Consider the following 12,532-nt stretch of genomic DNA (forward strand, 5'->3'; position numbering starts at 1 on the left):
AAAATGTGCAGAAGGGATTTTGAAAGACTCACCCTAAAGCCTCAGGGTAGTTCAATACAACGTTCTGGCACCCCAAATTGAACATGGAAGCTGAGTCAAGCTGCTCATGTTTCCTTATCCTTCAATCAAAACAGAGCTTCCTCTGGCTACAGGTATTGAGCCGTACACTGTAAATATTTCTGTAGTTTTCTCAGTCTGATGGCTAAGAAAGTCTGAAGCAGCAGCAGGCTTCCCCTGGGCAAGAATGACCTAGACAACAGGACAGTTCTGTAACCTGGCCTTTGAAAGGCCTCCTGTGAAAAGGAGGTGAAATCTTGCCATGCAAAATCTTGAGTGGATATGATTTGCCAGGTGCATTTAATGAGATTTTTATTTGGTCTTGCAATAATCTGCTCAAATTAATACAAGAACAAGATGAATATTTTATGAACACATGGCCCCAAGTCTTTGAACATGTCTTTTTATGCTTATGCAGAAATACTGGTACTAATCACAGATTAATTAATTTTATCAGAAGTAAGGGAGCACATTATATTCACTATTTACAACCAAAGGGCAAGAGGAGCAACAGCTAGAACAATGCAGGATAGAAACAAGGCAGAAATGAGTGTCTTCGGAAGGAAAGCTGTCCAATGTTGTAAAGATATTAAATTTGCCCATTACTATAACATTAAGTAACTCACCTAGAGTTTTAAAAAGCTGCAAGAATTGTATGAGCATTGTGCAACACCAAGAACCGTGAGATCTGTTCTAAAGTCCAGGTTAGCAATATGAAAGGGGAATATCTCACATCAGTGCTCTCTTTCCATCCTCCCAATTTACTGTCCTAGGACCTTCCACAAACTAGTAACAAGACAAACATGAAGAAATCAGTCTGTGTTTAGCCAGAACAGTGGCATAACCTGCTGAAAATTCAATACATTATGGGTACTAATGTAAAACAAGCCTTCTGGCAGTCTAAAAAATTTTATGTAGATCCCAAAAATAATCTAAAATAATCTAATTCGTACATCTGCATGGTCAGCTGAAAATGGTTGTTCTCTATGCAGCCCAAATTGACAGCACACAGTATAGCTTTCTTGATATTCCCTTCAGAGTATTTTACAAATAGTTCAAGAAAACCAAATGGTGGGTAAACAAGTTTTACAGGAATTTCTTTCTTGGTAGAAGATAGAATAAACCAATATCATTTACTAGACACTTAAAAAGATAAATGAAATTACCTTAATCTCCACAGAACTGAAAATGGCATTATTTTCTTTTCATAGATTTTGAACATAGTAGCTAGCATTCAGAATTACAAAAAAAGGTATCACTTCCTAGTCCCTGAGAATTATTCTGTATGAGTAGTTTCACTTTAAATGTATTTTTTTTCTCTTTCCTTCTGCCTAAAAATAAGCAAAGGACTGAGGCAAAACAGAATTAACAAGAAAAAGTGTGACTTTCCGATTTTTAGTATTGTTGAAGTTTTAGAAGCATGCTTTATGGGTGATAAAAATCATGTTTTATAGAAAAGAAAGGAGAGGATAAGCCAAATGGGACTGTAATGTGGAGAGAGAATAAAAACAATACAGCAAGATAAAAGGAAATGAGCAAAGAAGCAACAGCAGGGGAAAATAATGAGCCAGAACAAAAGCCCCACCACTAACAGAGTTTGCAAATATTTCCAACAGCAAGAGAAATTTGCAGACATAGAAACAAGAGAAAGGAAAACAGAAAAACCCGGTGTTTAGGAATGGAATCAACCAATTAATTTCTTCCCTTCCTCCTTAAGGGATGCAACGCCCAGCTTCTGTAGTGAAAAAACGAGGTCCCTTGGCCTGGGGCATCAGTGGAAGTCGATGGATGAATGCACAGTAGTCATCACCAACACCACCAGTCTCAGTGAATCCAGGTATTTTGGAACAGGAATTACATTGTTCCACTAGTTTCTGAATTTGTTGTGCAGCTGAACTCACACCTCCAATCAACCACTTTATAATATTCATCTCTCACATGTTAACAGATCTGTAACTCCACGGAAGCTTTTTCCTAACATAAAAAACAATTTTAAGATTATTAATGTTTGTGCCATTCAGGTCAGCTCAGGGGTTATGCTTTGCTGTTGTTTGCTTTCCCATAAGTTTATGTGGCACTGTGTTGGCAGCAGGAGGGCTGCAGGGTGGCCTCTGTGGGAAAAGATCAGGGGCTGCCCAGTCCCAAAAAAATGCTGCCAGGCAGCCCCATAATGGACCCACACACAGGCCACAGTGAGCATCACTGTGGTGCTGGTGGCATCTCTGTGAGAACATATTAAAGAGCAAGAAAAAACACCAGGATGCAGGGAAGTGAAGGAAAAAAAAAGGATGAGAAGGTGCTCCAGGCACTGAAGAAGATATCCACACTGTGGCATCTGGAGAGAACTGGACTGGAGCAGATGGATATGCCCTGAAGGAACTGCAGCCCATTGAGAGCCCACACTGGGGCATCTCCTGAAGCACAGGAAGACACTCAGGTCAAGATACCAATTAAACCCAGGAAAGCACAAATGACACAACCTCTTAGCCCTGCCTCGAGTTCACTGAAATGCTCTCATCATTCCCAAAGAGTCTGATAAGTAACATTACCTGTGGCTTCAGCTCATTTTATATTTAGATTTGCAATTCAGCAAGCTTCTCATGCAAAAAAAAATGGGCTTACTTCTGTCCAGTTGTAAGAATGATTAAAAATTCCTGGATGTATTTTGCTATACATAAATGTGTGTGTAAATATATACATATATATATAAATCAGTGCCAGGGGACACTCCCACAAGTGTCTTCTTCAAAGAAACTTGTGACAGTGGGAGTATGAGCAGAAAAGCCAACTGTTCATCATTAGTCTCAGAATTTTTGTTCATGTTCTGCAATTACTTGAGTGTTTTTCAGGCTACCTGGATGCTTGAAAAACATACAGGATCTCAAAAGCTGACTTCATTGAAGCCTGATAGAACCACTGAACCGGTCCATTTGCAAATTTTACCTCTAACCAGTGAAACTTTTCCTTTTTCATGTTGTCTTTGTTTCTGTAATACCTGAAATGTGGCAATTTCTTAAGGGTTCTCTTGGCAGAATTTATTCATAACACAACAGGACTCCTGTAGTAGATTTGTCTTGCATTAATCTTTTCTCCTGAATCGTTTCACAGACTGGAAAATGAAATAATAGACATACACACGTACAGAAAGTTATATTCACGCAGATGCTTTTTAATACTTGCACACTGGGAAGCTCAGGTATTTGATGTGTGCACTTAAAATTGTTTCATAAGTTTGAGATACAAAGATTCTAGTGCCTCCATCACCTGTTTCTCTTATGCAGTTGTGCTTTCCTCACTCTTTGCTTAAAATGTAATACGTCAGTGCAGGTGTTGGCATTTCTCTCCAAATATTCGACAATATGCATGCACCATTACACAATACAGATCAAGCCCCTCTATTTTAGTATCAAATACAAAGCTACCACTTAATTTCACCATGAAACTTATCGATAACAGCATCACCAAGCTCTTCCTTGGTGTTTTTAGATGAATTAAATTCTCCGTGAAAGTAATGAAGCTGGTACTGAATACAAAGTTGTAATATGGTATCTAATTCATGCACTTTCAAATCCAGAATGATTTAATACATGCACACACAAAAATATATCTTTGCAAGGTTTTTTCTGGAATGCATTTGCTAGCAGCCAAACAGAACTTTTTTTTTTCCTTTTATTGCTGGTATCCAGTAGATTCTGCTTTCAATTTAATGCCTTTTTGTACAATACAAAAAAAAATATTACTATTTCCCAAATCTCATTTATAATCCTTTCCCTTCATGCTCCTTCTTGCTGTTTTATCATTAATGTTAATATTCTGTTGACTCTTAAGAAGTAGAAGCCTCTATTACTAAAAATGAATAAATGAATACTAAGAGAGCACTGTTTTGAAATGAAGGCCTAGTATGGATATAGCTCTCACTGCACCTCTATTGAGGAAGAAATAGTAATAGGTCAGGGATAGAAATGGCACTTTCTGTTTCATTAGTAAAACATATTATTATATACTGGTTTTATCCTCCTAAGTTTTAACACTTACCTAAAAGTCTAAAGCATATCAAGCAGTTTAAACTAGTGAAGCGACCAAATAGTGTGAATATACCTTAAAACCACTGGTTAAAACTGGGTAAACTCAGTTTCAGAAGATAAGCCCCTGATCTCCTATCTACTAAACAATGAAATTTCTAGCCCTTTCACCATGCAACATAGTACCTATGCCCCCAAAAAGTCTTAATGATCACATTACAAATTATTTTAAATGCCTTTTATAAACACAATAACCTACAGGAATTCTTTATTGCCCCAAATGCATATTGAGTTACAGCAGAATAACTCCTATACCAGTACTCACACTGTTCTGTGTGTTTTCATATTGAAATTGTTTCAGAAGATTAATTTTTAAAAATCCCAAAAATAAAACGCTGACTGAAAAAATTATCTGCCTTCAATTCAAGCAGGATGTAACATTTCTGCCTCTCTATACTACCCCAGGTTTTTTGAGACTTGTTTGCCTTTTTGACTGCTCATAACTGTTAAAATCACTCATTCCTTCTCAGCCTTTCAACATTTACCAGAGAACATTTCCTCCAGCTGTAACATTTTTGCACCATTGTTACTTTCAAGTCCATTCACTCAACTTCTACTTTTCCCCCTCCCGAGCTGTACAAAACAGTCTTGCAGTCGCACATTCGGAAGTCCCTGGAGAAAAGTGCAGAAAGCAAACTCAGGTTAGCTGGTACCACTTGCAAAGCATCAAATGGAGACAAACACTGTGTGCTAGTTAAAATAACAAACCTCTGCACCTCTTAAATGCCAATGCTCAGAATGAGAACAAAGTATTTTGCCAATACAGTTTTACAGTTGTAACTCTGTTAACACGGTGTTACCATTGCTTGGAACAAGACACAGCCTTTGGATCAAGCTAATGACATGGACACCAAGATCTGGTTTTGCCTGGCTTACTTGGGTATTTACAGAATACTTTATTTCTGGATATTTACAGGATAATTTATTTAAGCTCGAAAGGGCAGTTATCAAATGACCAGGTCACTATTACCCTTTTTGCACCAGCTGTTCAGCTTTTTATAGCTGTAGGTGTAACACCTTTTACAGGATTTACTTGGCAATGGTTTGGTGGTGGGGAGGAGGGCAGGGTGGCTTTGTCAGCTGGAAGTTTGTATCTTACAAATAACAGGAACAAGCACTTACTCTGTTGAATGTTCTTCCAGTAACAAGCAGTCCAACTAATTACAGGCATTGGATGACACCAGAGGCTCCATGGCTATGAAGTTACTCACCATCAAAGGAAAGAAATCTTTGGAGAGTGGTAAAACCAGTCATAAGGGTAACAGAGATGTCACATAAACTTGAAATCAATGTAAGAGCAAGGTGTACAGCATGTTAACAAACATACAAGAGAGATCCCAATTGGATTCCAGAATGAGGAGAAAGAAATGGATGTTACTATCAGACTCCAACAAGCAGTTGTGATAGCAGATTTACTGCAACGCTCCCACAACTGACCAGAAGCCACTGCCCTTCAGATCACAAGAGGTTGTGCAAGAGTGAGCAATAAAATACATCAATGAAAGAGATAGGTACTAGGAACATTATATGTATTTAATTTTTGACTGTTTGAACTAGATGTGCTAGTATCACTCTCTGTCGCTGTTGTACTGAGGACGGCGAGAAGAACGACACAGAATTCAAGTCCAGGATAAAATGGGATTATTTAATTAATTACAGACTCATTTATATAACTTGGCTCGCAGTAGAGGAATGATAGGATTGACCCATCGGTCAACCACCCACCGAAGTGATTGGCTGAAAGTACTAGTTCCCATTCTCAAAATATTATTCTCAGTGAACCAAAACAATATCCACTGCATTCCACAACAACCTGCACCTGCAAAATAGTTTACAAAATAGCAAACCGTTTCTCAGCTGGTTTGTGTGAGAACAGAGACTTTCACAGGAGGCTGTAAAACTCTGGAAAAATTTTTCTGCTAGCTTTTTTAGCATCTACAACTCTCTACTGCAATAATAATTTTTAAAAAATCTTTGATCAGACTGTTAAGACTTTAATTAAACTAGCATTAAGTTCTTGCCTATGCATACAAAGTATTGATTGTGTATCCTTGAAGTCTGAATAGTACTTGTCAATCATGATTTTTTCTAGATCATTCAAATGCTATGTGAGCAAAATACCAAACCTGAGTAATTTTTATTACTATATTCCTGTATTTTGTATAGTTATAAAGTTTGTATAGCTGCAAAGTTACAGAAAAATGAAAATAAACCAAAGAAATTACAAAAAAACATGTATTGGTAATTCTGGGTAATTTCATGGGAAAGCTAAAAACCCAACTCTTACATTCTACCCCAAAAGCTAAAGTGCTGAGTTCAGATTTGCATTGAAATGACAGCTACTTGCAACACCTCTATGAAGCAACAGATGCAGAAATAAACTAGCTCTTTGAGTATTTTAAAGTATTCTTTCACAGACTTAGGAAGAATGGGCAAAAAGCTTCTTTATTTAAAAAGTGAAACTAATTTTCTTCTCATTGGAATCCTGAATATATTTATTTTCTTCTACTCTTTTCCTTTCACTAACTTACACAATTTTTCATAAACCTCTCCATTATCCATATTTATTTCTTTAAGTGAAATACAGATCTCTATGCCAAAAAGTCACAATGAAAAATGTTCTCTCTATCCTCTTCCAAAGAGCAGTATCTGACAAAGACTGAAAATATTACCATAATAAAGACAGTGATGAAAAAAGGAAGTGTGACAGACAGCAGCAAGAGGTAGGCATTCTATGCTTATCAATGATTACAAAAAGGACTTTTGTCCAAGAAAAGAAGGAAGAGTGGTAACAAGTGAAGTTCAACAAAGAAGGTCAAGTTCAAAAGTATAATATGCACATGCTTGCTTCTGTTGTTTCTTTAAATTATGCATTTGCTACTTAATTGCTTTTACAAAGCATTTCCAACATGTACAGTAAGAACTATGCAATTATTTACACAAAGAAGTTCCAGGCAGCCTGACCAAAAGGACAAAAGAGATACTGAAGGATGACTGTTAAGACCAAAGAAAAGACAATGTAAGAATGAGAAACAGTAACATCATGTTAAGTGGTACAGTATCAGCTAACATAATGCAGTATTCCCCGTGAAGAAGATTCATTCACTTTAAAGGCTGGCATGAATATTTAGCTGAATACTTTTATTTTCAGTTCTGCTTCATTTAAGAATAACTGGTAAAATGTTATTTTTGAATGAATGCAATATGTCCTCTGTTTGAAATTAGAGCTACAGGTGCTAAAATGTTGCTCCAGTTGAGTAACTGTTCGTATTATGTACTGTGAGGCCTAACTGAAATGGCATAATAAAAAGATTCAAGCACTGTTTCTTGTTAGTAAGAAAATATGTTAGGGGAAAAGGTTAATGAATACTGCTGGCACAAGCAGCTTCTTATCTTACCTGGTAAGGGTGGGTGCAGAGCACATCCTGGTGAATGAAGTCATTCCTAAGTAAGGTTACACTGAAGCAACCCACAGTGGTGAACTTCACTGGTTTCTTGCTTAGTAAAGCCCTAAACTTGGAATTACCCTTCCCCACCTACCCACCCCTCTGAACAACTAGGATCCACTCAAGTAGCAGAGTCATGCCCAGCAAACACAATGTTTACTTTGCTCACATTGATGCTCTCTTAGTAATGTCTCTTAGAAGCTGCAGGAAAATTAGATAGAAAGTACAGTAAAGCAATGATTCTAATGGATTAAAAAATCAGAGTGTATGTCTTTAGGATCAGCGCTTCTATTTCCTGGGATAAAGCTGGGTAAATTCTGGCCTTCTAACAGAGCACCAAGTACCCCACAGGAACGTTTCCTGAATCCCACAGAATTATGTACATCATTATGAACATTTATCAGATAGACCACATATTGAAAGGTCCCGACCTTGTATTCACAGTCAGCGCAATAGTATTATTACTGGAGAAGGAAAAATACATGTTTTAAAAAATAATGGCTTCCTCAGGTTTCCAGATCTTGAAGATATATTTTTTCAATCTCAAGAGAGAAGCATGACTGAAGGATTTTCTTACTTGCAGTGAATCACCAAGGGATGACTAAGTGCACAAAATGATAAGAATAATTTTTTATTTCAGATAGTAACTTTGTCATAGCTTACTAATAATTTATTCATAGATACACTTAATAATGAAGATACTGCCAAAAAAGTGATGTTTGACTGTTCATAATACAAATATTATATTAAGTAGTAGAGTTTTGCCAGCAATGATAACTTGCAGCTCATTTCATATACAGCAGTATTTAATTATATCCGTAAGTGCAGAGTGTCCAGATGTTGCTTTTTAATTTAATAATGATGGAACCAATGAGATGCTGATAGGTTTGTAAACTAAGCCTTCAGAACAGGGAGAGTTCCACAGGGCCTTTAAAAACAAACAAAACAAACAAACAAAAAAAGAAAAAAAAAAAGAAAAGAGAAATGAAATTAAATGAAATCTTAATGATGCATGGTTTGATGGCAACACAGAGTAAATGAAAAATGACTGTTTCTGCTGTATGCAGTCATGCAGGCAGCACGTAATAATAAAGCTTCTTTCACACTTATGATCAACACAGCAATGAATCAAGTGGCAATGCAGAGAAAACCAGGAATATGACTGGTCAGCTTGCGCAGGTCACCATTCTAGTCAGAAAACCCTTATGTACAACAGATGCCATATTTTCACTGGAAAAAGGTCACCAGACTGAGCCAGTCTATGCTAACAGAGGAAATCTACATGCAACATGCACACAACATTAAAACATCTCCACATTACAATAAAACTGTGTAAGTAGATCATTCTGTAATAAAAAGCAGTCACCCTAAATGTACTGATGTAGCAAAACCCATACACATTGCTTATAATGCAGTGGCTACCCATGCCTCATTTCTCAATTTTGTTTGTTGATCTTTTCTTCAAGGTGAAATAAATTTTTTCTCCTTTTTAAGAAAATATAATCAAGGCCTATTGCAAAATGCTGCTATTTTTTATAATTTTTGATTGTTGTTGAGCATATTTTACTCAATTCCCAGCTCTTTCTTTTGAACAATATCCAAAAGGTTTAGTGCAGCTATTTTCTGTCGTTACAAATAAGACACTGCTGGTATTCAACATAATGCATGAACAGAGTCAGCAAGGTATAATCTAGTGGATGACTTTTTTATTTCAAATAAACCTTTTCAAATATCCTGTCAGTGTCCTACTTCTTTCTATCCTTAATGTAACAGGTCAGAGTGGATATAGTAAAAACATGCTATTAATTCTAGGGATAGCTGCTAACTTAGTTCCTGCTGAGAATAGTCATGAACTGCTTGGCAGCATCTTTGCAACAGAAATAATGCAACTCAAACACACTGAAAATACACTGCTGCAAATAAATTTTGGTAAGTCATACTCGTAAGTACAGCACAAAAATTTAACTAAAGTAAGAAATGAGACAAAAAGTCTAGATGGATATACTTAAGTGAAAAAGTCAACTTCTGGAGAACTCTAAGGAGGAGACCGTGATGGAGCTAAAGCAGAAAAAGTGAGAAGAGTTTTGTCTTAACCCAACAAAACTTCTAGGATGAAAAATTAGGAATATCTAAAAAGCTTTCTTTGCTTTTTCCCCTATTCCTCTCCCCCACACCAAGACATCTATGCAAAAATTAGTAAGTTTGGTCAATACTTCAAAGTACCTTGTATTTTTATTGCATTTACAAAGCAAGATAGCAGCAGCATAACTGCAGATACAAAGCCAGAAGAAGGTTATGACAGAAAAATGCAGAACAAGTAGAAAGATTCAAAACTTAAAAGGCAAGAAAAACATTGCACTGTTATTGAAGATTATACCACAGGAAAACTGTTTTTTAAAGATTCAGAGACTACTTGTATTATATTAATTTTGGGTCTGAGAGGAAATTCAGTTATAATATTCTCATCTTACTTCAAATATTTAAACAGCACAGAGCTTATCTATAAAAGCATCCAGAAACCAACTTGCATGCCACAAATCAAAACTGAAGATCATTCATACCAATTAATCATCACTACCGAATGCAAATTTTATTGTTCTTTACTCCTAGAGATAGCAAAATTAAATGCAGAATACCCTGTTGATAATCAGCCACAGAATGAAAGTGTCTTTTTCATGTGGCACACCTCAGTTTCTGTTCCAGGACCCATTTACTGCTGAAGCTTGTTTATGTGAAAACCTGTTATCATTTTTTCATATAGTACCACAAACACCGAACCCTCAGCACAAGCATTTGTCCTCTGGCAAATTTGGCACCAGTAACTTGAACTGTTTTTCCTTGTCGTGAGCAATTGTAACAATTCATTCCTGTTCATGACTTGGTCATTAAATGTAATTCAAACACCATGTATGTAGGGGTTTGATGGTGAAGCAATGTTTCATAAGGGTTGGTGGAAGGTGATCATTAAAACCAAAAAAGTAACATCCTAGTTTGGCATCATCAAAGTTTGACAATTTGCACACATAGGACACCCTAAAACACACAGATTTCGAAGTCGTATAGTAAAAAGTGAAAATTGGACATGAGGAGAGAAAATGAATGCTAAAGGAAGTTGTAGGAAAGGATGTAGCATATCAAGAACAACTTGGATATCCAGATATGAACAGATACACAGACATACAAATCAAAGCAAATACTGAAATGGTTAATGGCTGGTTTCATTTCTAAAGGTATTTTTTAAAATAGCAATTTTGCATTATATTATGCACAAGTTTGTATTATTTCCCTGTATAAATTTGTCCTGGGTTGCAGTGTATTCTATTACCATCCTCAGGAGCCGTTGAAACCAGGTGGGGCAGTGTTTCCTTGCCTCCTCCCCCCAGACTATCTTTCTGTTAATTGCCCATCATTGTCCTGCCGCCTGACTCAGAGATAACTCCCTCCGGACTATCTCCTGTTAATGAGCCTAATCAACACTTGGCCTCATGACTCGTTACCCCATTGTGAGATGCTCCGCCCAGAGGGAGGAACCAAGCATCCCATCGTGGATATAATCTGAGGCTGAACACCAGAGACACCGGCTTCCCACTGGATTTCCAGAGGACAGGAGCTACACAGCCACCATTGGACTTCCTGAGGAAGAGCAGACTGTTTTACTACAGGATCACTGCTTCAGAGGACTGCAGCCACCATTCCACCAGACTGCTACCACCACCCTGCCTAACAGGGTGTCAGGTTGTACCTTGACTCTGTCAGTTTGACAGTGTTTTCTTCTACCTTTTTTTCCCCTTTTTCTTTAATTTCCATTAAATTGTTATTCTGACTTAGTGCCTCCCACTGGTTTGTTTTCAAACTAGTACAAAATTAGACAACAAACTCAGAGACAAAACAAATAAATGGAAAAAAATAACCTAGTAGTAAAATACAATAGCAGATGGACATCAGTCTCCACGGCAAGGAGGGGAGGCAGAAGTGGGATGTATTTTTCAGTTTAGGTGGCAAAACACCACTCACTTCATGCTGTAACAAACTACACAATACTTACAGCAGGAACATATTTAGATTAAAGTGGAAAGTTCAAGAAGTTCAAGTATTTCAGTATTCTGTTCCCCTGCCTTCCTGAAGGAGAGGACACAATGCAACACAGTCCCTTTACAGCACCCATAGTCCGTGCTGGATGCTGGGGAGGAAAGGGGGCACAGCAGGGAGGCGGATGGAAACAGTTAAAGCATCCAACTCCATGTCTTCCACTCCCTCCTAATGAAACACAGAAGGCAGTGCCCAGGTTTTGAGAGGTTAAGGGAGGCATGCTGTCCAAGGTAATGCACAGCAAGCTACAAAACAAATACCCTAAAATATGTAAGGATTTTAATATTGCATGATTGTACAAGTGATAAAAGTCAGTGCCTTCTTATCTGCCACACACTGTTATAAAACAGAGTGCTGGTGATCACCAAAGAAAGGTACTTTTTGTCTGTAGCTGTGCAAACCACACTGCAGCAATTTGAGAGCAGCAGTACACAGGTTTGTTGTCTGAGACATCAGATGCATCATACAAAATGTAAGGACCACTATACTGGAAAGAACGCTCATTAAACGAGGAATGAGTTTAGGACCAGTCCAAAACCTGTTTACATCAGCTTTACCCTCAGTGTGAAAGACAAAGAACAAACAGAGTAGCAGTTCTGAGATACGAAACCTGTAATATCAGCAGAAGGCAAACACAGAAAAGACATTGCAGAAATATGTCAGCTCTTAGGAATTTCTACTTTGTGGAGAATAAATCTAAGTACGAACTCTTTTAATCCAAAGGCTGATAAAGATTGACAAAGTGGTGCTGAGTTGTCCTTCACTTGGTGACAGAACTAATTGTCCTATGATTGTTTAATTCTGTTTTGAGACACATTTTAATGAAAACTAATCAGTAGTGGCACATGCTGCAGAGTG

The 12,532-nt window shown here is 37.3% G+C and overlaps 1 protein-coding gene across 6 annotated transcripts in view; it reads right to left on the bottom strand.

The window, feature by feature from the left end:
• Positions 1–12,532, bottom strand: part of CCSER1 (coiled-coil serine rich protein 1) — a 629,908-nt gene that overhangs the window by 229,169 nt on the left and 388,207 nt on the right. The window contains exon 10 of one of the 6 annotated variants that reach the window (XM_042049681.1): positions 5,771–8,513. The exons of the other annotated variants lie outside the window; for them this stretch is intronic. Within the exon in view, the coding sequence (XP_041905615.1) occupies positions 8,433–8,513 (81 nt within the window). The 3' untranslated portion in view covers positions 5,771–8,432. Of the gene's footprint in view, positions 1–5,770; positions 8,514–12,532 lie in introns of those variants that run through there. 6 annotated transcript variants of the gene reach the window in all.

Source organism: Corvus kubaryi, unplaced genomic scaffold, assembly GCF_017639235.1.
Source record: "Corvus kubaryi isolate FWS band 111438036 unplaced genomic scaffold, C.kubaryi_AGA036_p1.0 71, whole genome shotgun sequence".
Taxonomy (NCBI): Eukaryota; Metazoa; Chordata; class Aves; order Passeriformes; family Corvidae; genus Corvus; species Corvus kubaryi.